This window comes from Apteryx rowi, unplaced genomic scaffold (genome assembly GCF_003343035.1).
Source record: "Apteryx rowi isolate R43461 unplaced genomic scaffold, aptRow1 scaffold_17, whole genome shotgun sequence".
Taxonomy (NCBI): domain Eukaryota; kingdom Metazoa; phylum Chordata; class Aves; order Apterygiformes; family Apterygidae; genus Apteryx; species Apteryx rowi.
In genome coordinates this window covers 3,537,493-3,563,216 of record NW_020447974.1, presented here as the reverse complement: position 1 = coordinate 3,563,216, position 25,724 = coordinate 3,537,493, and the positions used below count along the sequence as shown (strand labels likewise).

General features: G+C 42.9%; 1 protein-coding gene across 26 annotated transcripts in view; it reads left to right on the top strand.

The window, feature by feature from the left end:
• The window catches only part of HOMER2 (homer scaffold protein 2), a 101,886-nt gene that overhangs the window by 41,257 nt on the left and 34,905 nt on the right, over positions 1 to 25,724 (top strand). For 15 of the 26 annotated variants that reach the window (XM_026060582.1, XM_026060576.1, XM_026060571.1 and 12 more), the window contains 2 exons: positions 20,295 to 20,424; positions 23,961 to 24,117. In XM_026060582.1, the coding sequence (XP_025916367.1) occupies positions 20,405 to 20,424; positions 23,961 to 24,117 (177 nt within the window). In that variant the 5' untranslated portion in view covers positions 20,295 to 20,404. Of the gene's footprint in view, positions 1 to 2,622; positions 2,688 to 20,294; positions 20,425 to 20,894; positions 21,175 to 23,960; positions 24,118 to 25,724 lie in introns of those variants that run through there. The other 11 variants (XM_026060594.1, XM_026060598.1, XM_026060593.1 and 8 more) reach the window with 3 other exon arrangements.

Here is a 25,724-nt window from a genome sequence, read left to right as displayed (position 1 = left end):
ACCGGGCCGGGCCGCGGGGCCGCGCGGGGCTGAGCGCGGCGGGAGGTCCGGGCGCGGCTCTGCGAAGCGCGCCGCGAGCTCACCTGGGCGCGGGTGCGTGTAAACATCCCCCCCCCTTTTTTTTTTAATTTCCACATGTAAGGGGGCTTTGCTCACAGGTGACAGCCTGTCGGAGAACTCGTTCTGGTCCTGCTGAACATCAGTTGCGCGTTTTCTGTATCCTCTAACTTTAGCAAAAGGACAAAACCCCAATGCTGGCATTAGAGCCATTTGTGAATATTGGGAAAGCAACTGTAATACTGCGCTTTCAGCTTGAACTATATATAAATTTGAGATCCTCTCGACCGGAATGGAAGGCGATGTCTTGGGGGATTCCAAACCCACACATTTAATTTGCTTTATTTTTATCCTGTTATGTTATCTTACACCTTTTCTGTTCTTTGCCTCTCCTCACCCCACTGTGGCAAAGAATCATTCTCTAATTTCTGAGCTTACTCATGCCACATCTAACTGTGCAAGCTCCCACTGTGGATTTGTGTATGTTATTGTCAAAGTGACACAATTTGAGACTATAAGGATAAATAATGAATTAAAATGCAATGGAGTGTCTGAATTTGATATCCAGCAGTACTGAATAGAAGTAAAGAGGTAGGGGGAGAAATAAGATATAAGTGAGTATCTCCCAGTGTTTCATTTCATAATTACCAGGGGCTCATCTGTTCTATAATTATGTAAGCCTGCATTTAAAAAATTAAGACAGAAACTGTCCTTGGAATTGTAAAAAGAAGCATCAAAATCTGACTGAGGTAGAATTGCCTCACTGGGTCTGTAGATGGACAGGAAAACCCATGCAAGGGAAACTTGCCCCAATCGTCTTACTTGGGTGTCTCTAAATGCAAATATTTTCGCTGCCGTCATTTTTAACTGTTTCTGTACTGGCAGAACAGCATAGCTGAAAAGTTCAGCTGGACCTTGGGCAGGACGGGGTGGAAGATCATGGTGTCCCCCCGCTTGGCAGTCTGTCGTAGCTCAGAGCTGTCAACTCAGAGCAGTCAGACACTGCGTGAGGACCTGTCCTGCCTGGCTGCAGAGGGCTGCAAGCCTTTGGAGTGCTCTGCCTGCACCTGTGCATCGCACAGCTCCTGCCTGTGCTGCTTATGGAGATCGCGCAGGCAGAGGATATTGCGACCTGCATGGCTCAATACCCCGACTTTACTTTTTTAACTTCAGTTAAGTTATTTCAGACTTAAAGCAGTGTTCATGAGAGGAAACTCAAGCTCCCATCATTCTGTCCTGGGGTTTCAGTGTGCATTGTACACACCTGTATGCTTTGTATGGTGGACAGATGGTGTGCTTTCTGGATGTGCATTTTGCAGGTGTCTTGTGTCGTTATACTGCCTTTCGCCTTTCAGATATAAAGAACTTCAAAGTACATTTGTAAGAGCGTTAGTGCAGCAGGAGCTTGGAACATGTGAGATGAGTTAAAAAAACACACACACACATGCACGCGCGTGCGCGCTTCCCGTCTGTGAAATGGGCACCTTAGTACTCATTTGCCTTTTGGTAAAGCATTTTATGATAGGACTCAATCTTCGTGTAGCTGGAAGCACAGATTTTGTCCCAAGAATCCCAGGTTTGCTTCCTGGGCAGGTTTTGGTATCAGCTATGGGACACACTCGCAGAAATCATGAGAATAACTTGACTGTTAGAGTTTTAAATAGTTTTTATTTATTTATTTATTTATTTATTTATTTATTTATTTATTCTGGGTGTGACCATTACTAATGATTCATTTAAATGCTGCCTATGGATTTGGCACTGACGAATGGTACTATGAAACCTGATATAGCTGCTTGACCTTGACAAAACTATTTAAATTGCTCATTAGCTGTGAGCTATTTAAACTGTTGTTTCAGTTCAGTTTACTGGACAGCGAGGTATTGTCAAGCTTTACAAAAGTCATTTATATGTTTGAAAAAAATAATGCCTGTAATTCAGTAGATGTGAAAACAATGTAAAAAAAAAAAAGTGTCCAGGCAAAAAAAAAGTGTGCTTCAGTGACCATTAAAGGCCACGCAAAGGTTCCTGCTGGCTGAGAACCGCTGTCTTCGGGGCTAGCTATTGTTTGGCATCTCGCTATAGAAATGTTTACTTTAAAGGAGGGAAAAAAATCTTTTTCTAAATCACCACTTTCCTCTACTGTACACACCTGTCGTTACCTCAATAGTCTAAGGCTTAAACTTCAGCTATTTTAAAAACACAATGTAACACATTTCCAGTTGTGGAGACTTCTTTGTCTGAAAACATCCCTTGATTTGTCTTTTCATGCTGCTGCAGAGCTAACAAAACCCAGAAAATGACTAGCTCGTCGACTGCTCGGATTTTAGTGAGCTGTACCTGATAATCTAATAACGATGATCTGATTCAATTTGACCTCAATTTAAACAATATAAGCTAACTTTCCAGTTATAAAGATGCTTCAATTTTAGTTATTAGAATGATTTAAGGAGGTAATGGCAACCTTCTTATTCCTCTTCCTGTATGCTTACATTCTTGTACTACTTTTATTTCTTTAGTATCTTTGCATTTCCATATCTGTAACAAAATATTTCTTGTTACTAGGCATGTGACAAGTATCCAGTCTGGATTAGATGTGTAAATCACTTCGCTGCTGCTGAAGGTGTTATGTATGTATTATCTGCTGGATTAAAATTCAACTAATTTAAATACCCTCTAGCAATAAAATTGAGTTTGAAATCCATTTTTATAAATCATATCAAAATGAAGATCAACCACCCAAACATTAGAAAGTATTGGAGAAGGCCATATACCAACCTGAAAGTCATATGTGTGTTTACGTATGTGTATGTGTGCGCCATATAAGTTAATGATGAACTAGCTGGTAGCACGTGTTGCTTTTGGTTGATAGGAGTCTGCACCGTGTCGATGGGGGCTGCTGTGGTAAATTTGCCGCAGGCCCAGGCAGGGGATGCTCAGCTGCCCCCAGGAGCCCAGGACGCCCCGTCCAGGGTCTGCGGGGACGGAGCACTGGGGGTGCCCACGCAGGCACCTCTGCCTCATCCGGGAGGGCTGCGGGCCTGCACCATCCTCCCAGAAGGTGGGAGAAGCAGAGTTTCCAAGCCTGCATCAAGCAAAGAGGCAACCGCATCTTGAGGAGATGGGACTCACGATTAAAATTTTTTTTTTCTTTTTAAATTCTGCCTCTCTAGTGTTTTCATGAGAAGGTATGATTGGGGGCCTGTATTTCCGAGAGTAGTGATCTATTTTTTATTACACAGTGACATTTAAGAACATGGGGAAAGCCTACTTTGCACTTTTCCCTTTTGCTGTTAGCAATAGCAATGTCCATCGGCCAATGTACCGCTTTAGCTCTCTGGGGAGTAAAAGGGAAACAAATGGGAGGGCAGAGGAAAGAAAAAAGTGAAGGAGGCAAGAGATGCAAAAAAGTTAGTGTTATAGGAAGCCCTTAATTTTGGACGGTGTTCAAATTGGCCTTTCCTGTACCAGCAGCATTTCAGATACCATGGTGATAAGCTTTGCTTAAGAAGCCCCATAGCAGGGAACAGCGTGTTGCAGAGGAAATTCACCTTGGCTGTCATCCAGCTCCTGTGGAAATCGATGGGAACCTCGTGCTGGCTTCCTCCGAAGTCCATCCGAGCCATCTGTCCGCCATGGAGAGGGCAGGGGGCCGGTGGGCAGCTTGCAGCTCCGTCCTCGCACTGCTCCAGACCAACAGAAAGCCGCGGTGCAGCACGCCCAAAGGAAGGGCACCCGTCTTTGCTGCCGAGCACGCAGCGCCCAGCGCAGGGCTGTGGCAAGCGTGCAGCTGGATGCAGCCAGGGGGGTACTGCGAGGTCAGGACCCTTTTTGGAGGCTGCAATGTTGGCAGCTTTGGTTTGGCTCCTGGCAGAGCTCAGAGGCCCGGTTGCACCAGGCATCATCCCACTGGTGATGGTGCTGGTGTCCGAAGGTGACGATCTGAATAGGCACTGAGGCTGTTAACCCCATCATTTTTTTAAGGCAGTTGGCTGGATATACTTAGTTCTTTACAGCCTTGGTTCTTTATCCTTGGTTTCTTATGTAGCTATTCCCATTTTTGCAGAGTGGGTCTAAATGGTTGCTGACTTGGAGAGTTCGGTGTCTCCGTGCACAGGTGTAAGTGGCTGTGCAATATCCAGTGGAGAAGTCAAGTGTACAGAATTTTAATTTCTGGAGCAATAGGCTGGGTCCATTGAAATGGATGGGAAAAACTCAGTTGACCTCAGCAGTATGTATAAAACCTATGTTATACATATACATAGTTCCTTTCATATGTTAAAACAAACTTAAAAAGGTTAGAGAGAGGGAACTTTGAAAGGAGAAAAAAATAGATAAACTGTTATGAGGATTTATTTATGCTCCAGATTTTGGTGTGGTTGCATCATGGTGAGGGATCAAACCTTTAATGTTGTTTCACCTGAGCTTGCCATGAAGTGCCGTTATTGCCCTTACTGCCTCTCGCACGATCATAGCATTGCAGATAGATGCATGTAACTGAATTGGGTCAAAAATCCCCAGTGTGAATAAGCTGCAAGGAAAATACAGGGTTGGGGGGAAACAATGATGAGACAAGCAAATAAAGAGTGGCAGAAAGAAATGATGAATGAGTGATTGCCATTAGAGACAGGAGGTGGGATAAGTGCAACAGGAAAAATCATTCAGTACCACAGCTAGTTTGAGTGCTCTGGTGAAAATTTCACCAGAATTTGCTCACATAGACAATGCTGTAGGAAAACAGTGATGAAAAAGAGAAGTTAATTCTAAGAGAGTCTTCCTGGTCAGGTATCTTTTAGCTACCAGCCTAATTAATTACCACTTTAATTTGATTATCACTTGAAAAAAGCTTATGAATAAAATATTCTCCCCAAAGTTGGAATGTCCCTCAAGCCCCTTCCTCCACTTGCAAATAAAATGGTGAGTAGGTCTCCTGATAACAAAAGCATCAGCTGAAATGTTAAAAAGAATTATTTGATGTTTTGTTTCTTTTAACTGAAAATAATTTTAACAGGTTCAAGCTCTGACAAAATGTCTTGAACTGTTTGAGCATATTCCCAGTATGGCTAAAGCGGGCAGAGAGGAGCAGGGAGTTTTCTGGGAACCCCAGAGTAGAGGGCATCGGTCTGGTTTTGTATCTAGATTTTCTGCATTGCTTTTTGTTCATTCGTTTGGCTGTATTCATGCAGTACCTACAATAAATAGCTTCATGCATGAAAATATATTTAAGAAAGTGCAGGCATTTTGAATCAGCTGCTGGTTTTCCTGTTGACTTTTTGATAGGGAGTGTGCTGAGTGGGAAGGTCTTCAGTCCCAAAGGCTGCTGCACAAAGCTCTGCCTGCTTTCACCTTGAATACTATTAGTCATGTTTGTGCACTCTGGGCACCACAAATACAGTGTGTGACTTATTTATCCTGTGGTTTTGTGGTGGCTCTTTGGGATGTAAATGTGCTGAGGGGAACATATTTCAACTGTGTTTCTCCAGTAATTCAGCTGTACACTGTAAATAGCTGGCAATCCTGTTATTAAATCTCAGAAAGTGCCAAGACAAGGGCACTGCCTTCAAAGTAAGACAGGAAACATTTAAGCTTGAGCATTAAAGAAGCGCTCTTAAGGGCAAGAGCAATTAGGCAGGGAACGGGCCATTAGCGTCCAGGGAGGTTACTGAGGCACCGTAAGCGCGTATCCTCCAGAACGGGCTGGAGATAGCAGGAGCAGGAATTGTGTAATGCGAACTCATGCAACATGCACAGCATCAGCTTGGATGATGCAGTTGGTCTTGATTATATTTTTGATGACACATACTAGCTGCTCTCTGCCTGCTTATGAGAGAGAGCTGCCCGGCGCTGCTGGCTTGGCTGCTCCGTGCTGAGCTCACGTATGACACGAGTCGCTGCCTGCTTGCTTGTCACTGACGTCGCAAGGCTGCTGGGCCCTCTTGCATCACTTGGAAATGCTTCATAATGGTAATTTTGCCACTGGGGTTGGGATTAAAATGAAGATAATATTTTAAATAATGGATGCTCTAGGCATTTCAGGATTTGTTTTAAAAAAAAAATTTTGATATTGCTGGATGACATCACTAAGCGGGACAGCCTGCTTAATGACTCATATGGGAGCAGTAGGCTCTGCTGTGTAGGTGTTTTTGGATTTGTGGGTTTCATGTTGAAGGCTGGCAAGACTAGGAGCTTTAGCTGCAAAACAACTGTGGCTGTATCATGGAGAAGAGAGAGCAGATTTGACACAGAGGAGAAAGAGGGTCTGGCAGTGAAGGTGTGAGCAGAAGTGACTGCTGCTTGCTGTGCAAAGCATGTTCACTTCAGTGGTAACTCGGCCTCCTTTGCTGCCTCCCCCAGACACTAGTCTGATTTTATTTGTTTGACGTGGCTTATCAAAATGCAAGATTGTAAGCATTTCTGAAGTGATAAACTGTTTATTTCTGTCTGGAATTTTCACTGCAGCCTACAGGATTTAGAGATTCAAATGCTGCTGCAATTCAAAAAGAAATTTTCTGTAGAAGTTGCACCCTCCTGCCTACACATTGAGGGGCCTGGAGAAGCTCTCTGGAGCTGCTAGGTGTTGTTTTCTGTCATCATTTGCATTATAATAATAGAAGCCCTGCAATTGCATCCGTAGCAGGCAAGGCTTAGTATCAGTGCCACAAGACAGCAAAGGTCTCTTTGGAATATATTTAAAAATATAAAGCCCTCTTGTACAATATATTTTCCTAAAGCAACTTCTAGTTGTGCTGAGGATCCTTCCTTGTGGACTGTGAAACGGTGTGTGCAAGCACTCACTGTGTAAATACTTGTTGTTTGTCTCTGCTTAACACTTTGCAGTAGATGCTCATCAGATATGGAGCACTGCACTCTTGAAAAAAGCGATATAGGTAAACTTGAAGCTTGCATGGGCTCTGAAAGGAAACATTCATTTTATTATGTGGAGCCGTGAGTGTCTTACGTTCAGTGTTCATTATTGATTGCTTCATCCTTGGAAGAAGGACAGGTGGTGTAGCTAGAGCTGGCTTTTGCTTTGGAAAACAGTTCTCCAGCAAGATGCACGCGGTCTCTCCTTCACATTAATTACGTTGCAGTGACTGACTCAAGCTCTTTGCTTTTGGAGGGTTGCTCTGTAGTCTGTAACAGCAACACCTTGGGGTTGCCTTTGTTTCATTCCCCTGTTTTATTGTGCTTTTGTGTTCAGGCGTCTCACTATAAATGTGTCGCACACATCTAAAATGTCTCCCTGCAGTTGTTTAAGTGAGAACATGTGATCTGTTTTGTGATATTGAAAACTGTCAGTGGGAGCGTTTGGAGAAGGGGAAGAAATGCTTGGAGAGGGGCCGAGCACAGTGTCAGTGCCCGAGCCCTTCCCCGGGCCCGGGGCTGGTGCCTGCTGTGGGGCTTCAAGCTCTTTGCCAGGCGTGGAGGGAAACACAGGGAAAATCTGACACCTTATAATTATTTCTTTCCATGATGGTAAAGCCTAAAGATGAGGTCGGGGCCCTATTCTAGTAGGTGGCTCACAGAGAGAAATGCAAGGATGGCTGCAGCGTAGGAGCCTTGCATTTATGCCTCTGGAGTTTACATTTTTGTGCCTTATTTGTACCCCTGTCTCTGCCTTGACATCACCCCGTTTCTTACTGGGATTTATCTGTGCGTGGCCCCTCTGGGGAGGAGGGAAGCGGTGTGGCATACTGCCATCCCTACCTCTTCCACCTCTGCACAGTCCGAACTGCTGGGAACAGGGAAGCAGAAATACTCCCCGGCCAGCCGGGACGTTGCCGCACAGACACAGGGACCCTGGGTGTTTGCGGGGGAGGATAGCTGTTGCCCTTGGGTATACCGGGAGGAGATGAGAGCATCTTTGGACACTATTTATGTACACGTATAATCTAATGCTTGTCATAGTAATCTCCTCTCCTCCAGCTGAAAGAGGAAGAAATTTATTCTTCTGTGAATCAATACAGGATTTAGTTGCTTAAAACTTTACAGCATATATCTCAATGACAGCTCTCTGCTTTCACAATTATTTGGTTTTGTGTGTCTGTCATTTATATGTGGTCCATTACAGGAGATAGCTTGTTTTCTGTTGCCTGTTGTTTATAAAGGTGGTCTTTGTAAACTTGTATTTTAAGGGATCTTCTAAAAATGCTGGTACATAAAGAAGAGTCTAATTTGGTTTATGATCTTTTTTCTAGACGAACAGAAACTGGCTTGACTGAGAACTGGGATTTGACACTGTACAACACCCACCTAAATTCAAGGAAATCCAATTCAAAGCTTGAATCTCTTATCTCAGTTACAAATAAACACAATAGCTGTGGAACAAGGGTCAGATTTCATGTTCCAGAAAGTGAGCTGTTGGTTTGGGAAAATTGTTTGAGGATAGATGGGGAGGCTGTTTGCTGCCTCCCAGTCAGATCTAGAAGTGTGCATGAATCCATGCTTTCTCAGTGATTTTTTTATTTTTATTTTTTCCTTTCCCCCCTGTGCTTCTTTCCGTTTCCTCTGTGTTTTGGAGCAGACGAATGGGTTTTTGTGCATAATGTGAAATTCCACTTTGTCTTTTGAGAGATCTGAAGGACAAATAATGTCTTTAAAGTTTTTTGCACAAGCTCCTTCATGTTGTGATCCTCAATGACATTCCCTAGACACAGATGCTTCTGAGCAACTGGTTTCTGAGACCTTCAAAATTGCATAATGCGGCAGATATATTAGGTTTCAAGGCCTTCCTTAGTCATATTCAGTTTGATGCTCGCAACAACCTCTGTCACCCTGTCTGGCCTCTCCAGATTGCTCTGCAAAGGCTCAGGTTTTCTTGGGGCAGTGGGAAGAACTTCCTCCTTTGCCTGGCCCAGAGCTGGGCTGAGCTCCTTCACGAAGCTTGTTGCAAACACCTTTCCTGCAGCTGTGGTTTCCTCCTTTTTCCTCTACAGAGAAGGTCTGCTTTGGATTTTTCTGCCTCGGAGCAGTAATCCTGCATACATATTGTTTAGATCTATTGGCAAGAACTTTTCCCCACTGATTTAGAAAGTAACATTTCAAATTCTGCAGGGGAGAAATTGCCAAAGGTTTTATATTTTGAACATCAAATTAGAGGATTAGAGTTAGGAGCTGAATCAAAATATCTAATCCACTTTGCACTCCCTGTTTCATCTTTCATTCCAGCCTTTTGAACTGAATTGTTGTCTCTAGGCGGTAGAGCAATATTGTGTGACTTAGAAGGCTTCTCAAGACCATGAAATATAAAAGTAACATTGCAATGATTTGCAGCGTTTTCCAATAACTATTAAATCAGCATAAATGACAGAGCTGTACTGGAAAGAGATTATGCTCATCAACTCCTTTACTAAATGGCCTCTAAATTATTTGCCAGAAGAGAAAATAGACACATGACTGCTGGGAGCAATTTGGGATGGTTCTGTGTTGCCTGTTCTCCCTCGAAAGAATAACTGATTTCTATGAAATAGGAATGGTCCAAACTTGGTGGCTTGGCGCCTTGGATTGAAGTTTCTTGCTTTCCCTTTCTTTTCTCTTTTTCCATCTCCTTTTGGCCCCTTCCTGCCCCACAGCGACAGCCATGGGGGCCGGCAGGGGCACAGACACACGCTACTGCATCCGGGTTGTCTACTGGGAGCTGCGGAGCAAGAAGCAGGCAATGCAATGCATTTTTTTTGCTGCCTTTCAAAGGTAGTAAAGCTACCTAAGAGAGCTCTGTTTAGAGAGATCTGTAACAGAGACCTTACAAGTCAAGTCGATTTGATTCTTAGGGTGCTAAAGTGTGAACTTGCAAAAAGCATAGTAAGAATTTCTCACCACTTGGCACCTTATCCTCCATAGCTGAGTGAGTAGTTTATCCATTCTGCATACTAACACCAGGCTCTAATTTTAGATCACAGGGACTATGAGGAGTGCAGATTCTAGCTCTTGGCTTACTATAATTTACTTACAGCGAATAGGGGAAACCGATGCATAAACTTCTCTCCCAGAGAGGCAGACATCTGCCTTCACTAGCAGGAATCTCATGCTACGAGAGCGCACTCAAAACAAATCGCAGTATGATACAAGACAAGCACTTAAATACTATTTTAAAACACAGAAGTTTGGAATTTTTTTCTGAAATAAACTGAAAGTCACATGAATTGTGTAATATGGCTTATTGTTCTAGCATAAAAAGTGTGGTTTGAATTTATTGAGCTGATTTTGCTCACATTCGTTTGGTACAAGTAAGCAGTAACTCAGAGGGGAATCAGGTCTCCTGCATGTACTCTTCTGTTGTTTTTGAAGGGTGAATTCACAGCTGCATAAATCTCATAAAAGGTTCAAAGCTCCGCAGTGAAAGTATCGATAAAGAACAAAGCCACAAGCAGCTTGTGTCACCTGGGTTGCGTGTCAGCCTGACGTATTATCCATTGAATGCTTTGTTTGCATTTACTTTACTTACACATTATACCTTCCAGGGTTGCTTGGGCACAGCTCTGTCCCCATGTGGCTGATCACTCTTTTGGGGACAGAAGCAGGGCCAGCTCAACGCGTGCTGGGGGCAGCCCTGCTCCAGAGGTGTCCCTACTGCTCCTGGTTTGGGCAGTCCTCTGCCGCTTTTGCGTGAGTCAGGGCTTGGTATGTGGCTTCCTTTAAAAATAAAAGAATGATTATTTCAATGGTTTTTAAACCAAAGACTGGAGAAGGATTTGGGGAGGAGGGGAAATCAGGAAAAGAAAATAAATGTGTCAGTGTTGCCAACTCACAGGGCAACCGGAGCATCAAGCAGCAAATAGTGGCAACTAAATAAGGGCAACACAGAATAGCTAAAATGAGGCATGTTGTCCTCTGGCTATGACAACACTGTGGTGCTCCAGCTGAGGACCCAGCACACGCAGCCGCTTTGATCGATAGCAGCGTGACACCCTGGGGCCCTTGAGCCTGCACTGGCCGGGAATCATGGGAAAGGGAGTTTAGCTCCAGAGCGCCGGCGTGGCCAAGCTTGTCGTTTTTGTCTGAGTTCACAGGAAAATTATTTTAGATCATCTCAGTGCTTTAAACATTTTGGTAAGTGTTAATATACTTTCAGTGCAGTGGAAATAATTACCATATGGCTGTAAGATTTGCCATCTGTCCAGAGACACTAAAATACAATTAGTCCATGTAGTCCATTTATCAATCTATAAGTGACGATGTTCACAGTCCTGGCAACTTTGGCTGCTGACAGAATCAGAACTTTTATAGGCCTACCTGTCTGGCCTTATTACAATCAATACATAAATGAGATGGGGAAAAAAAACACTGTTCAGCTGGGTCCTTTGCCCTTGACAGAAAGGAAAAAAAGTCTACATTGGTGTAAATGAGATTGAGGAAATGTTACACCTTAATTTTTGTAAGTACTAATTGGATTTTTACATCTAGTAGACCTTAATTTTATAAGACAAAGCCAGATTTACTTGCAGTCTTTCAATCAAGAAATACCAGTAGGACAGAGTGCATTACAGGGGAAAAAATATTATTAAATGCTGCCCTGTTGTATTAACATATGAGGCACATAAAGCTAAATGTTAGAAACGTAAGAAATGTGATCATTAACATCGTACATTTAAGTAGATTTTTTTCTTCCAAGGTTTCTTGTTTGGCTTCAAAAGAGTGAGCAGATGACTTTTTGGCGTAGTGAATCATTTTTTGAAATAAGGTCAGGGCTTTTTTATTTTTAAGTTACTAATGATCTGACACTCTAAGGGGTCTGATTTTTGAAAGCTACTGAAAATCTAGTCCCTCGAGGGTGTCTTAGCTGGGCTGCTTAGAATCATTAGCCTCTTTAAAACTTGGGTTAGATTCGTAATGGATAATACATATCCCAAAAAATAACTTGGACTTTATATTTGGGTTTACATATTACCTGGACCACACTTAAACTTACAAGTTTGTAATAAAAAATGTGTGATCTTTTGTTTATTCTATCAGTTTTCAGCCAGCCCACGCTAATTTTTGAGATTCTGCTAACATACGAATGTCATTTTTCACATTATTTGCACTATAAACCATAATTATGTAGCCTGCATTACATGAAAAATGATGATACTTCAAGTTAAGTCCTCGCATAGCCCGTACCCTCGCATAGCCCGTACCCTCGCATAGCCCGTACCCTCACATAGCCCACAAAAAAATTGGAAGTGTTGGCATTTAGCGGTCAGAGGTGTTGAGAGCTTTGGAAGTCAGGGAACAGGACTGGGGGATCAGAAATAGGTGGCCGTTGGGATTCAGGAATTTCTGGGATGAGTTTCTGCCTGTATTACCTGCAAATATGTATAGGTTTACTGCAGAGTCGGAAGGTTTTCAGGGTTTGGTTTTGTGGCATTGCTGGTATAGTTTTTTGGGGTTTTTGTTTTTTTGTTTTTTTTAATACTATGTTTCTCTCTTATAACCTATTGGCTGAGTTTTTTAGGCTTAATCTTCTCCGTGAATCTCAGAAGATTACCAGAGGATCTGCACTTGTGTGCTGGCATTGCTGACAGCTTATTATGCTAACAAATAAATACACACTTCTGAGATCCCTACTATAGATCTGATGGCAACAGATGGTGTTATATTTTTAAAGATTAAAATTATCACTGAATAACGTTAGCTCCTAAATGTTTGAAATTTCCTTTGTATTTTTAACTTGAAGCAGAAAAAAAATCTGTCTGTCTTCCAATAACCTTATTGGCTGCTAGTAAATATATTAGGTATAAGAACTGAGGCTCCAAGTTCCTTAGAGAATTGCATGACTGTACTAGCAGCAACAAAAATATTATTATTGTTGATGCTATTATTCTCCTAAAGTTCCCAGAGCATAGAAATCAGCTTTTCTCCAGGTAGTCTAATTTACACTGTACTGAGTGTGGAATGAGGCTGGCTTTGGCGGTGCTTAGCTGTGTGCTAGCACCTCTCCTTCTCCGGGCAGCAGCCAGGGGGTTCCTGGCTGCAAGCACGGATGCGCTTGCGCTGCGATCTGCATCTTGCGTTGGCGATGCCCCGTCCGTGGCGCTCCTGGCTCTGCATTTGGTGCTTTTTGCCTCCCAGAGGGCCTGCCCCAGGAGGAGGCCTGGGCTGTGGCTGCACTGGTTTTGGCTGTGGTGCCGCTAGCCGGCTTGCCCTCCGCACAGGCAAGCTGCTGCACGTGCCTGAAATCTGGCGTGGGCACTGCCTTGCTTGCAGCTGCCTAACCCTTTATGGGGTAAATTGTTTGTTCATTAATTGCCTTTAATTTTTACATGTTCAAGTTTCACTGAAGGCGCGCGTCATCGTGCTAAACCATCTGTCAGCGCCCTTGTTCATGTCCTCTCAGAAATGCGAGTGTTTATAGACCTCCCAGGTGTTTTGGCAGGGTCTCGGGTGACCACAAGCAGCACCCCGCACGCACGAGGGACACCGGAGTGCTTCCTCCCGACGGCCTGGCTGGAGGGATCCCATCTTGGATCCTGCAGGCAGTAGATCAAAAAGTTATACAACTTGTTCTTTAAACTGAACTGATTGCCTTTTTTTGTTTTGTTTTAGTATAAGTGGAAGAAAAGCCTCGGGAGAGCATTTGAATAGTGTATGGGCAAGCCTGTCAATGATTACATGCATGGATTAATGCACACAAGAACTCTCCTCCAAGGGTCTGCTTAGTTCTGTGGTGTCTGAAATAAGGGAGAGTTTAATCATATTATTTCGCAATAGTGAGGCCTTGATTATGTTACTGATTAAAATCAGCTTTTCAGATTGTTTGTGCGAAGATAACCTCATCTGGCATTCAGATTCTTCTCACATGGGAGGGGAAGAAAATCCTAAACATGTTGCCCTGGTGGTGTCGGTGTGTCTTACATGCACAAACACACACAGATGATCTTTTACTTTAATCTTATGCTTGTAGACAAGATGCATTTAAATCAAATTTGGAGGCTTTTCTCCAAAATATAACCTCTCTATTTTTTAAAATAAACCCGAAATGGCACACACAACCTCAGACTATCCCCTGCCTTCTGCAACACGAAGGACACAGTGCAAAGGATTAATAATAATAACAATAAAAAAAAAAAGAGAACTCAACTAGCAACTAGGACTCAACTAACACGCTAAAGAATGCGCCCCATCTTTTTCAAGTGCAATACATGACGTTCTTCCTCCAAGGCTGTGTCTACATTTTTTTTCTCCTCTTTGACCGTTTCTCCCCAATGCTAGCACTAGAACAGCACATCCTCCATCAAGGAGGAGGATGACGAGGGCTCAGTGTGTGTGTTTTGCCCGAGGGGCTGTGGCGCCCTGAGGCCGCATGGACCTGCTTCGGCTGCCAGCACCGTCTGCGCCTGGGCGTCCTGCGCCTCAGCGCTGCCCAGGCCAGAGCTCCTTCCACGGGGATGCTGCTCCTCTTTCTTGGAGGAAGCTCCAAAAAACTGTTGTTTGGACTCCCTCCAGAATTGGCTGCCAGGCTGCATGGCCGTGTGTTTACCTGCATAAAGTCTGGGGTATTCTTGCATCTTAAAGCTGCAAATGAAGACCTCAGTGCGCCCATGGGCCTATCCACCTTGCTTGTGCAAATGCCCTCCCCGAGGATGAGTCAGGGAACGGTGCTCGAGGAACATGGTGTACCTCAAATTTGCAAGCTGCCTCCTTATTTCTCCTTTGCTGAAGAGGAGAAAAAAAAAAAAGTGAGCAGTAACAGACAGGATGTGCCCTGAGTTTGCATTGGGATGGGAAAGTGTGGGCATCAGAGCAAAAAAGAGAGAGAGAGACTGGTTTCAGGCTTTCTTACAAACTTGCACTATCTAGTTCAAGATTTATACTTTCAATTTACAATGAAAATCTGTCAGTGAAATATTACAGTGCAAGCAGTACCTTTTTTTTTGTGTCAGAGGAGGCTGTACTAAAAGCATTAACTCTACTGGAACTGAGGCAAACCCAGAAGATATAATTTTTAAGCTGTCCAGAGAAATATGAAGGCTTTGGGGAGTCTGTTTATGCATTGATACAGCCTCATTTGTCACTAAGGGCAGGAGAGTGTGTATCTATCCTAGCAAAGGGGGAAAACAGAGTACAATAATCTATTTTCCTCAGTTTTACTGGGTTTGCATTTATCCCTGTGTAAATGAGAGGCCATGTAAGCATTTCTTGGGTGCAAATGTATGGATCCTCTTTCAAAGTCTTCTAAAGGAGAATCTCTAAAATAATCAAAGTTACACAACCAGTTTCACACACATATGCTCCAAAATAAACTTTCATGATCTTTGTTCGTGATCTGTCATACTGGCAGCCTGAATTTGTTTTTTTTCAATAGACAATCTTACCTGTAAAGTATTAGTTCAGTTCAGTTCTTATCACCTGTGTATGTCTTACTCATAGAATATCTTGAAAGGTTAATAAGCCTCTGGAGGTAGCCCAGTAAGTAAAGTGCAAGCTTTTTCACTGCCCAAGTTAAGCCTTTTAATTTATATATTGACTTCATAAAGGCACAATGGTATTGTGAGATCGCACAGATGTTACAATGATTTTCACTCTGAGAGCTTTTGTCCTGAAGATTTATTGTTTTGGACTCAGCTGCAAATCTAAAATGAATTTAATTAACATCTGTGCTTTTAACAGTAAGTTCCTCTTTAGCTAGCTCGGTCTTTTTTTCTTAATTGTTTGTGTCTAAGTAACTAGAACTATTACATTTCCTACAAATGCAAGAAACACTTCTGCTAATTACATTCTGTCTGTTAAAATAATAATTCCTTTAAAAGAAGAGAGCTAAAAAGATGGCAAGAATTTAAYGTGTTTCTTCAGGTGAGCTGATATCAAATGTAGTATAAAGTAGGCACTAGAGAATCACGGTTGTGGTTATTTGAACAAGTTGCCTGACCTTGCCCTTAATTAGCACTGCTGCTGAATGCAGAGCTGCTTTCCGAGCGGGTAACCTCATCGCGGTCACTGATGAGGGTGGAGGTGCGGGTACAAAACACATGAATTTCAGCAACTGAAAAATCACAAACAGGGACTTTGAAACTGGGTAAAATATACTTAAAAAATAGCTTTATCTCTTTTTTGTTTTCACCTTTTTAGGTATGGTGTAATCGCTGTCCAAATAGTCTAGGTTTTTCAAAAGTTGTCCCACTTACACTCCTATTTTTACAGCCAGAGTAACTGTGATTCTGTCCTGCAGCAAAAAGATGCCTGCGAATGCAATGTTTGGATACTGGAGTACTAACGAATGCAGTTTAGGAGGTTCCTGCATTTTTTTTACAGAGAAAAAAATGCAAAAATCAAGTGCAGTGGCCTCCTGCTAGCCCAGCCTGCGGCTCTGAGCCTGCTGCTCCGCTCCTCACGTGGGACGGCTGCTGGGGCCTCCCTTTTCCATCTCGGAGCTCCATTGCTACCTCTTCTGTCCTGCTTCGCTCCGGGTTGCTTCTCCGTCCTTCCACATAACTTCTGCTTTGGAAATACTCGAGTGAAAGGGGCTGTTTGCACCTGAGGACAAACAGGAGCTAATTAGACCTGGCCGAGAGGTGCGCGATGGCCTCGCAGCCTGGCCGGGACGCCGGAGCGGGCGGAAAGCAGAGAGGCTGAGCCACTTTTAGGCAGCGCGGTCCAGCCGCTGGATCCGCTCCTCCTGCCTGTGGGAGGGTGTTTCCCAAGGATTGGCACCCTGCCTGCCCCCAAATCGGGTGGGAGAAACTGCTAAAATTGCTGAGAGCTTCTCTCTTGTCTGTGAAGGCTGTTCATTTTTTACAATAGCCTCTTTTATTGAGCGGTGAATATTCGAATGTTGGTAGAGCCTTTTAAATTAGCATAGTTCAAAACTTCCCCGAGTGGAAGGTCTCATACCAAACTGCCCTGCCAAGTTAGCGATAGCAAAGCTGTGGAGCAGCAGCAGTGAGGCGATTTGATTTTATTTCCAGGTTTGCTGCTGGCTCTGTTAGCCGGGATGCCGTCCTGCTCTCCGCGGCAGTTGCCTCAGGTGTAAAATGGAGCCATTACCCACCTGCTTCCCTCACGCTATGAATTTCGCAGTCTTGTGAGCTGACACAAGCTCTTCCCTTCTGATCGCTGTGCAGGCTGGCGGCCGACACTCCGACTTGCCTGTTGGATCTGATGCAATCCCACTGACCCAAATTAATTAGCGTGTACCAGTTTGGGAAGGTAGCAAGCTGCCTCCTTCCGTAATGTCGGTTTGTGGCTGTCACATCTGTAAAGCGCGTGGGATTTGTTTGCCACTCTGCAGCCCCGTGCTGCTCTGCGTGACAGTGGCAATGAATGCCTAGAAAGCCTAGCTGCCTTTTCATGGATAGTACACGCAAATCTATTTCGATTTTGGACAGCTGAGTCTCAGAAAGGTGCAAAATCAGCTTTATTTAAAAAAAAAACAAAACAACTCCCTAGCTTGCTACCTATATATTTAACTTAAGGTAGACAGCCACTGCCCTGCCTGCACACCTTGTCCACACGCTAGCTCCACGCGTGAGCTCTCATGGCCCTGCCCCGGGAGCCCCCAAGGCGCTGCGGTGCCCGTCCCCGCGGCTCGTGCCGCCCGGGCCCGTGCTGCCCGTCCGGGCTCCGGYGCCGAGCCACGTGCTGGCCTGCGGCACGCGCTGAGGTCCCGGCGCCGCAGAGCTTCAGCCTGACACACCTGCGCTTGCCTCCTTTGCGACAAGCGCAAGAGCGGTTTGCACGTCTTGGCTTCTCCGGAGGTGAGATTAGGAACGGGTCCTCTAAGCGCTGCTCTTATTCATCAGTTGGAGGGTAATTCATGCGTTTTTCCGCTTTGTGAAAAGATTTGATACAAAGCCAAGAACCTTCAGTACGTGTAGTCGGCAGGCTGAGGGACAGCTGATTAGCTCTTTTGTTTTGAGCAAAGATTCATTTTTGTGGATAAACTTCAGCCAGCATGCTGATTACCGTGTGGGATAACATGAAGTGTAATTTTTCCCTAAGGAGGGGCCATGTACTTCTTTAGAGCTGTGCCTTTACTTTGCTTTTGGTGGTTTGGGTGGGTTTGGAGAATGGGGCAGGTTGTTTGTTTGTTTTAAGTTTGAGACATGCGTGTGTGAACAGATGAGTTTTGCTTGGATAGGTGAAGTGGTATTTTTACAAGTCATTTTTCAGGAATCATTATTTGTCTGGACTTTCACCCAGATGAATATTTCAAACATAAGAAAAATCTCACTGCCCGCGAGGGTCCTCGCTGCTGGGTGGCATCTGGATCGTCTCCTCTGAGAGCCGAGGAGAGGTGACTGCAGAGCTTGTAGCCTTCAAGCTATAAGACACGCTTGTTCTGATTTATTTGGGACCGAAGCTGTGCGCTTGGCTCACTAATGTGCCGTTAGCTTTTGGAGCTGTGCACGCGTTTGTTGGAAGTCAGAGGCATGAGAAGGTCCCGGCGGCTTTTGGGCTGGTGTCGGGACCTTGGTCGCATGCAGGGAGCGACACGGCCATCAGGGCGCTGGGGGGAGATCTGTGCATGCTGCTAGCTAAAGCTGGGGAGGGGTAATATGGAAACAACGCTTTCCTTTCTAGCAGTGTTGTTTATTTTTAGACTACCATAAATACATTTGGCACTCCAAATTAGACTAATGTACACATCTAAGGTTTGTTCTTTTTGTTTATAGTGCTGCCAGTGTGGCAATGCTTGATCCAAATAACTTTTGACACCATGTTTATCATATTGCATTTAGCAAGTGCAAATCTTTGTATCATGACGTGTGGCTGCAATGATGGGGAGGGCTATGTCACAGTCTAGGATTTTGTGCTAGTACTCTTTTTCTTTCTTGGGAGATCCTCCTTATCTAATACTTACTACAGCAAATCACTGCAGATCTTTTGGCGCTGTCAGGTAGGATAAATATCAGTGTGTGCATGAAGATGGCCTGTAGCAGGAAGTGCCACATTCCAAAAATTACCCTGATGCACTGTTTAGAGGCATGTGCATCCTGTACCAAATGTCAGTTATATGAGGACATATTTTGGAAGAATATCTTTATTTAGATTGACAGATTAGACTGTTAATGCAAAGCTCTCTCTCTTGTCAGTGTAGGGATAGCACAAATAATCCTCAGAAACCTGAGAATTCTTTTAATGTAACATTGTATGTGATGCATTGGAAGCTTTTCACAAAATGTGCAAATAATATTTCTGTTTCCACTATAATACCAGGCAAAATTTCTGTCACAAATATCTGTCATTCCAGATACTACAACAAGTAAAGGAGCTGCTTAGTTCTTTTTATTTGTTGTTCAGCCAACAGGGCGGCCGCCCGACATGCATTTAGCTCTTAGCATATTTAAATGAACCCACGTCCTTACCTGTAGGCAAGTCCTCGAGTCATGATATTGCACTTATTACCAAAAAGTTGCTCAAAACCGTGAATGTTTCTGTACTCAAGGCCTTGTTCCAGAGCAGTGGGTGGCTGTGAGCAGCCCCTGCGCGTCACATGGGCTCAGCCGACAGCGAGATCCCGCACAGTGGCCGGCCTGGAGCTTTCCAAGCCATAACTCCATCGGCCGCAGAGATCCCAAAGCTTGCAGACATTACAGTGCTGGCTTAAAATCAGCAAAGATAGCTTACAGCTCAAGTGATTTAAATCACTGGTTACATCCGTGATTCAAATATTAAACAAGGAACTTTGAATTAAATAATTTGAACTTTTCATAAGAGAAAGCCTGTTCCTGTTGATTAGGAATAGCAATATAAAACATGTGGTTTGTAGTACAGCTAGTTATACGCTCGTAAAATTTGGCATGGTTATATATTAATCAGAAAGCGATAATGTATCTCTCACAGCTGTGGATGTAGTTCATTAGCTTTAGAGTCTTAGGGTTTTTTAATCCTTAGGAAAAGGTTAACAACATATTTCTTAATTAATAGAGAATTATTTCTTTTTACTTGAGATTTGTCTCAAATGACATGAGGATGGAAGTTAGAAGTTAACAAAGACGCACAAAACCGTGGCTTGAAAATTATAATTGTATTTATAAAACATGCTGGTCACAGAAACGCCTCTCACCACCAAAACTCATCAAAGTGTATTTTCTGTCTTAATCTGCATTATTAAACAAAGAACTATAACTGTTAACTATAGTTTAGGTCTCCATTTGCTAATTTCCAGTAGTTTTACTTTAAACATTGGATGTTACTGTCAAATTAATTAAAAAAAAATTTTTTTTAAGAGAAATGTATTTAATCAATCATTAACAACTTTGGTTAAAATTCATGAGATTTTAAACATTCATAAATTCTCTTTGTCTTCTGATTTACAGCTTCCACAACTCTGGTAGCTAGAAATGATATTACTCCCTGCCTCCCCAGTAAAACTGACAATTACACATAATCACCAGATTACAGGAGCTCAGACATCAGATAACACAGGATGTGCTACAAGAATTTCAAGTTAGTAATGTTGGGTTTTTTTAGATGTAAAACTTGATAAATCTCTGATAAAACAAAAAGGAGAGAAATCCTGGAAAATGAAATAATTCCTCTGTTAGTGAAATGCTTTCTTTAATGTCAAAAGTTGCAAGTGATTAATAATCTCAATTTGGAGGTCTATCAGGCCGTGGTAAGTGTTGTAAAAGTATATAATTGACAGTGTTTCAACTGAAGATAGAATGCTACAGTTTTATAGTTGCATGTATGTGCTTCACTGGTCAGAAGAGTTTGGGAGCCCCCGAATGCAGACATTTATCCCCCAGATTAAAAGTTGGGCCACTGGAGCTCATTAGTAGCAAAACTGCTGGATTTGCAAATCCAGACTGGCGATTTGGAAAGTGAGCTTTCGTCCCATCTCTGGCCATGCTGGGCTCACGGGCCGTGCTCAGGGGTTTGCATTTCTTGGGGAGAAGCTGGGCGCAGACCGGCGAGTGAATTCGGCAGCAACGATGGGACAGAGCAGGAGTGGGCTGTGAGCAGGAGACACATGGCCAGAGGATCGTTGCGCCAAAATGCCTCGTCTTAATTACTACAAGCCAAAGCTGGACCATCCTTATGGGAGGGTGCATCTCGTGGAGGCTTTGTCTGTTCCCACAAGTCAAAAATCTGTCATGGGCCTCGATTTCCTCTAGAGCTGACCCTGGCAGAAAGGCCAGAGGGGTGGATGAAGAGCAACCAACTGGCCTGTCCGCACTGGGGACTCAATTATAGGTCAATAGATGACTTATCTTGGATGTGTTAAAACACTTAACACCTTTTTTTTTTTGTAATAGCATATCAGCTAGCAAACTGCATGACCAATAGGGCTGCTGTTTGCACCTAGGAAGACAAAGTGTGCTTTTCTTGTTTGTTTTAATAATCATAAGGGTTAGAAACGCAGTCAAGTTTTGCCTTTAGTTTTTAACAAAAGTCACAAATGAATGGTCAGATGGGTATTTCAAGACCTGAACTTTATTTTCCATTAATTTAGCTACTTGGATGCAGGTATACAGCTCATGTTGACAGTAAGTTGCTGTAAGACTTCTGGAAAAAATGGAGGTTTTTTGTTTTTCACTTCATCCTGCTTTCATTATATCCAGATTTGCTTTATATGGTTACTGCCACTGCTGCAGAGAGGCCAGGCAAAATTTCAAACGTTGTTTTCTGGCATTGCTAAGATGTCTTAACAGAAATGCAATTGTTGTGGGATGAGCTTTCAGGAAGGAAAAATCTGAAACTTTTGAAAGTTAGGCCTGAAATATATAGGTCGTATTAGCATTAGCAAAAAACAATTATTAATAGAATCCACTAAAAACTCAAAGCTAAGTAAAAGGAGAAATTCTCCTTTTACTTAGCTCCACTCACAGAATGTATATATTTTTAGAGTAAAAGAGTAAGTAGCTTGGGGGAAACTCCCCTGCATTCCTTACTGCAAATAAACCACTGTCACTCAGGTGACACTTCCATGCATTTTATGGGAAGGGAAGCAGAAAGTTCAGTTGCTTTTACTTGCTTCATAAAAACGTGACCTTCTTGGGCTTCACACTGCTAATCCTTTGTAATGTATGATTGAAATATTTAAAAAATGATACAAAGACCTACCCTTTTTTTCCTAGCTGAGGACTGCACCGGGGCAACGTGCTCTAGGTGACCCTGCTTGAGCAGGGGGATTGGACTAGATGATCTCCAGAGGTCCCTTCCGCCTCAACCCTTCTGTGATTCTGTGATTTTAGTGTATGAAATGAGAGTCAGATTCAGTGAGCTGCTGATGAGGAAGAGCTGGAGTGAATGATACTCTTCCACAGCTGTAACATGACAGTCCTGTTATATTTTAAATTTATTTCATAGAAGTGTTTTACTGAGTTCAGCACAGCTGTCTATCCAGAAACTTGCTTGTCAGCCCCTGGAAAATGTAAAACTTCGCATATGTCTTGAAAGGGAAAAAAAAACAGTTTCATTTTCTCCTTTCTTAGGCCTTATTGGGCTTTGCAAGATCCCACCATCTCTCCTGAGCTAATCATACAGTTAGATTGCTTCATCTGTTTAATACTAGTAAATTTAGTCTCCTTAATTTTAATATCGATTTTTGGTGTGATTGCTTTTTAATTACTTGTAATATAGCAGCATTTAACAGTTAAGATTGTGCTTGATGTTGTATACAGTTCCTACATACAGTCCCTGAAGTTGTTATATTCTAAAAACACAGAGGTTGATATAAAAGGAGTTGAAGATTATAGAAACATTAATAAAAACATAATTCCAAAACTCCAGGACTGAGAATAATAGAAAAGAATTCTTTATACGAATAGAAAAGAATAATAGATGAGAGAGGGAGATTTTTGGCCTTTCACCTAGCTCTCCTCATTTGTTTTGTGCACAGTTCTGTATGGCGGCCTTTTTGGTTTGCATGTGCTAAATATTTTGGGGAGTTAACAATGATGTACTCTATTGTAATACAATTATTTTTGAATCCTAGCATAATTCTGTCAAGTTGAACTATTGATGATATAATATTTTGTGCATAGTAAGAATATGCCGAATGATACACTTAATTAATATATACCGTTATTTACTGTAGCTTTCAAGAACTAAAAGCACAAAAACATATTTATAAACACCATAGTCTTGACTTGCAGGTCACTTCCACTTCTAAATTTGGATTAAAGTTATAATTTGCAGTGGATTTAATTTTAGGGCCTTTAAATAAGTCTCTATTCTGATCTTGAACCTAACTGACTTTTTTTGTATTGTGTTTTGTTCTTTTGGTCCTGCATCTTCTCTGCTCTTACATGTGGTTTGCATTGCCACATGTATAAGGTAAAACCAAAACCCTTGATCATGAGTGAAATCTTCTTGTTGTGTACAAACACCTGCAGGTTGATAAAGTTGAGGAGTGGGGTGTCAGAGGCAGTATTTTACCCAGAGATACTGCTTGTTGCACTGAAATGCAATACAGGGATTTGGCAGTGTTTTTTCCCCTTGTTTCCCGAGATGATTAACTATTTTTGCATTTGGTGAAGTTTTCATGCACATGCATAGAACAGTCTGATTCTGAGGAGAGGGATTTTAATATTTCAATAATTATACCCTGCCTTTACTCTGCTAGAGTGGGGGAATCTGCAGAGAGGTTCTGGCTCTAAGTAGCAACTCACGTGAATGAGTGATAGGAGCAAAGGCATCCGCGTGGGGGTTGTTTCTGTCTTTAGCAAAATCTGTGCACTGGGAAAGGATGCATGTGACTGTCCTTTCCTTGAAATAAGTATTATCAGTTTTGAGAAAAAAGTGGGGTACCCAATTAATATAACATGGGGAGAAAATATGGCCTTGTGCTGCTGTTCACCTCCTGGGCTCTGGCAATGACTCAGGACACTGTGAGTCACATCGCGTGGCCAAGATGGGGACGCGGTCGCTGGCATCCTCTGCCTCGCGAGGCTGGGTGCCGGGCGAGCCAGGGCCTCTGGGACACTTCATCTCCCAGGGACTCATGCCTGTGTTTCTCCTGTCCCTCCCTATTCTAGAGAGCAGCCCATCTTCACCACCAGAGCCCATGTCTTCCAAATTGACCCCAGCACAAAGAAGAACTGGGTCCCCGCGAGCAAGCAGGCCGTAACTGTTTCCTACTTCTATGACAGCACGAGAAGCAGCTACCGGATTATCAGTGTGGATGGAGCCAAGGTAGGAGGCTGGCGGGATGCTGGCACGTTTGTGTGTGGTGAGGGCCACAGCTATCACAGCTAGCCGTGGACGGGCTATGTCAAACACAGAACTTCATAAACACTCAGTTTTTCATATAACCCATTATGAACACTTGTAGTGATAAAGCTTCTGACTGAAAAACACGGGGCACATTAAAAGTGATTTTGCCCAACTTAATTGGCTCAGACAGGATTTCATCTCTGATGGGTTTGACTTCTTTACTATCTTAATGAGCCGATAGCTTTAAGTGTCAAAATTGAGTCTATAGTATCTAAACCCACCACCTGTACTAAGTAGATAATGCTGAGGCTTTTTTGGTGGCAAAATGTCCTTTTTAAAGGGAACAAAGAGACAGATGTGTGCAGACTAGAGCTTTTAATTTAAATGCCAACTGCGTATTCACTTTTGCCTAGTTGAAATGTTTATAGGTTAGCATTTAATTTTCTTCAGTTTTCACACTGGAGTTCATCAGCCTTAGGTGACAAATTAGGCATGAAGGCTTCCCCCCACCAGCTTCTTTTTTTCTTATTTTGTCATGCATTGCCAGATAGTATGCTGGCGTATTTTTTTAAGAATTTTGATTAGTTGGACTGAATGATGGATTAGACAACCATTTTTATTATATACTAGATTCATCCCTCTGATTAGTTCCTCTGAAGTTAATTCTAAGTGACCATTTTCCCTAGCAGACTGCAGTCAGAGGTATGAGTTAAAACATTTCATTCTTGTGCAAAATTCATTAGTCGTTTCTGTCAAAGCACAGGACACAGAATAACGAGACAAGTTTAGTTTGTTATCCATGTTTGTGTTCAGGGAAGGATGTTAAAATATCACTATTCTGGGAGAGAGATCTCCCAGAAATCATCCCTTAATAAACCTTTTATATCTGTCATGCCTATTTCACGTGCTTGTTTTTCTAAGCATCTGCTGTGCTGTACTTGGTTACGTATTGGCTTATAAATCAGCCATACTGCCTGTTTAAATTGATGGTAATGCTTCATTAACATTGGTACAGCATTAATATATTACCATCATTACATTGTTTCTGCTGGTGTGTTCATTTCTAAAACCAGCAGCAAAGTGCCTTGGTTTGCAGTTGGCACACTCGCAACCCGTGTAACTTGCAGGGAAAGCTTAGCTTACCAAGAGCTCTTGCTTATGCCTAGCTAATTCTCCTGCTCATGGTAGTAGTGGGCTGTCGGCTTTGAAAACCCAGGCTAGCATTACTTCCAAGCCAAAACTATTGTACTGTCAGCAGTGGATTGCTTGACTTATGTATGTGTATGCATGCATTACAACTAATTAATGAAAAGAAAGTAATTATTCTGTGCGTGGGGAGGATGCAGGGGCAGGGCAGTACATGCCTACAGCCAGAGTTCTGCCTCACAGTGCAAAGCAGGTACTGAGAACAGGATAAGCATCCAAGCTTTGTGTCTTAATCTGCCTGAAAGACGTTCAAAAGGCAACCACCCCTCGCTGTAGCATGTCCCAGAAGAAGGTGAGCCTCCTGCAATTAAAATTTTCCCCTGGGGCTTTCTGAGCAAAGAGTCAATTGCTTCCAAATGAATTATTCCTTTTCGCTAGTT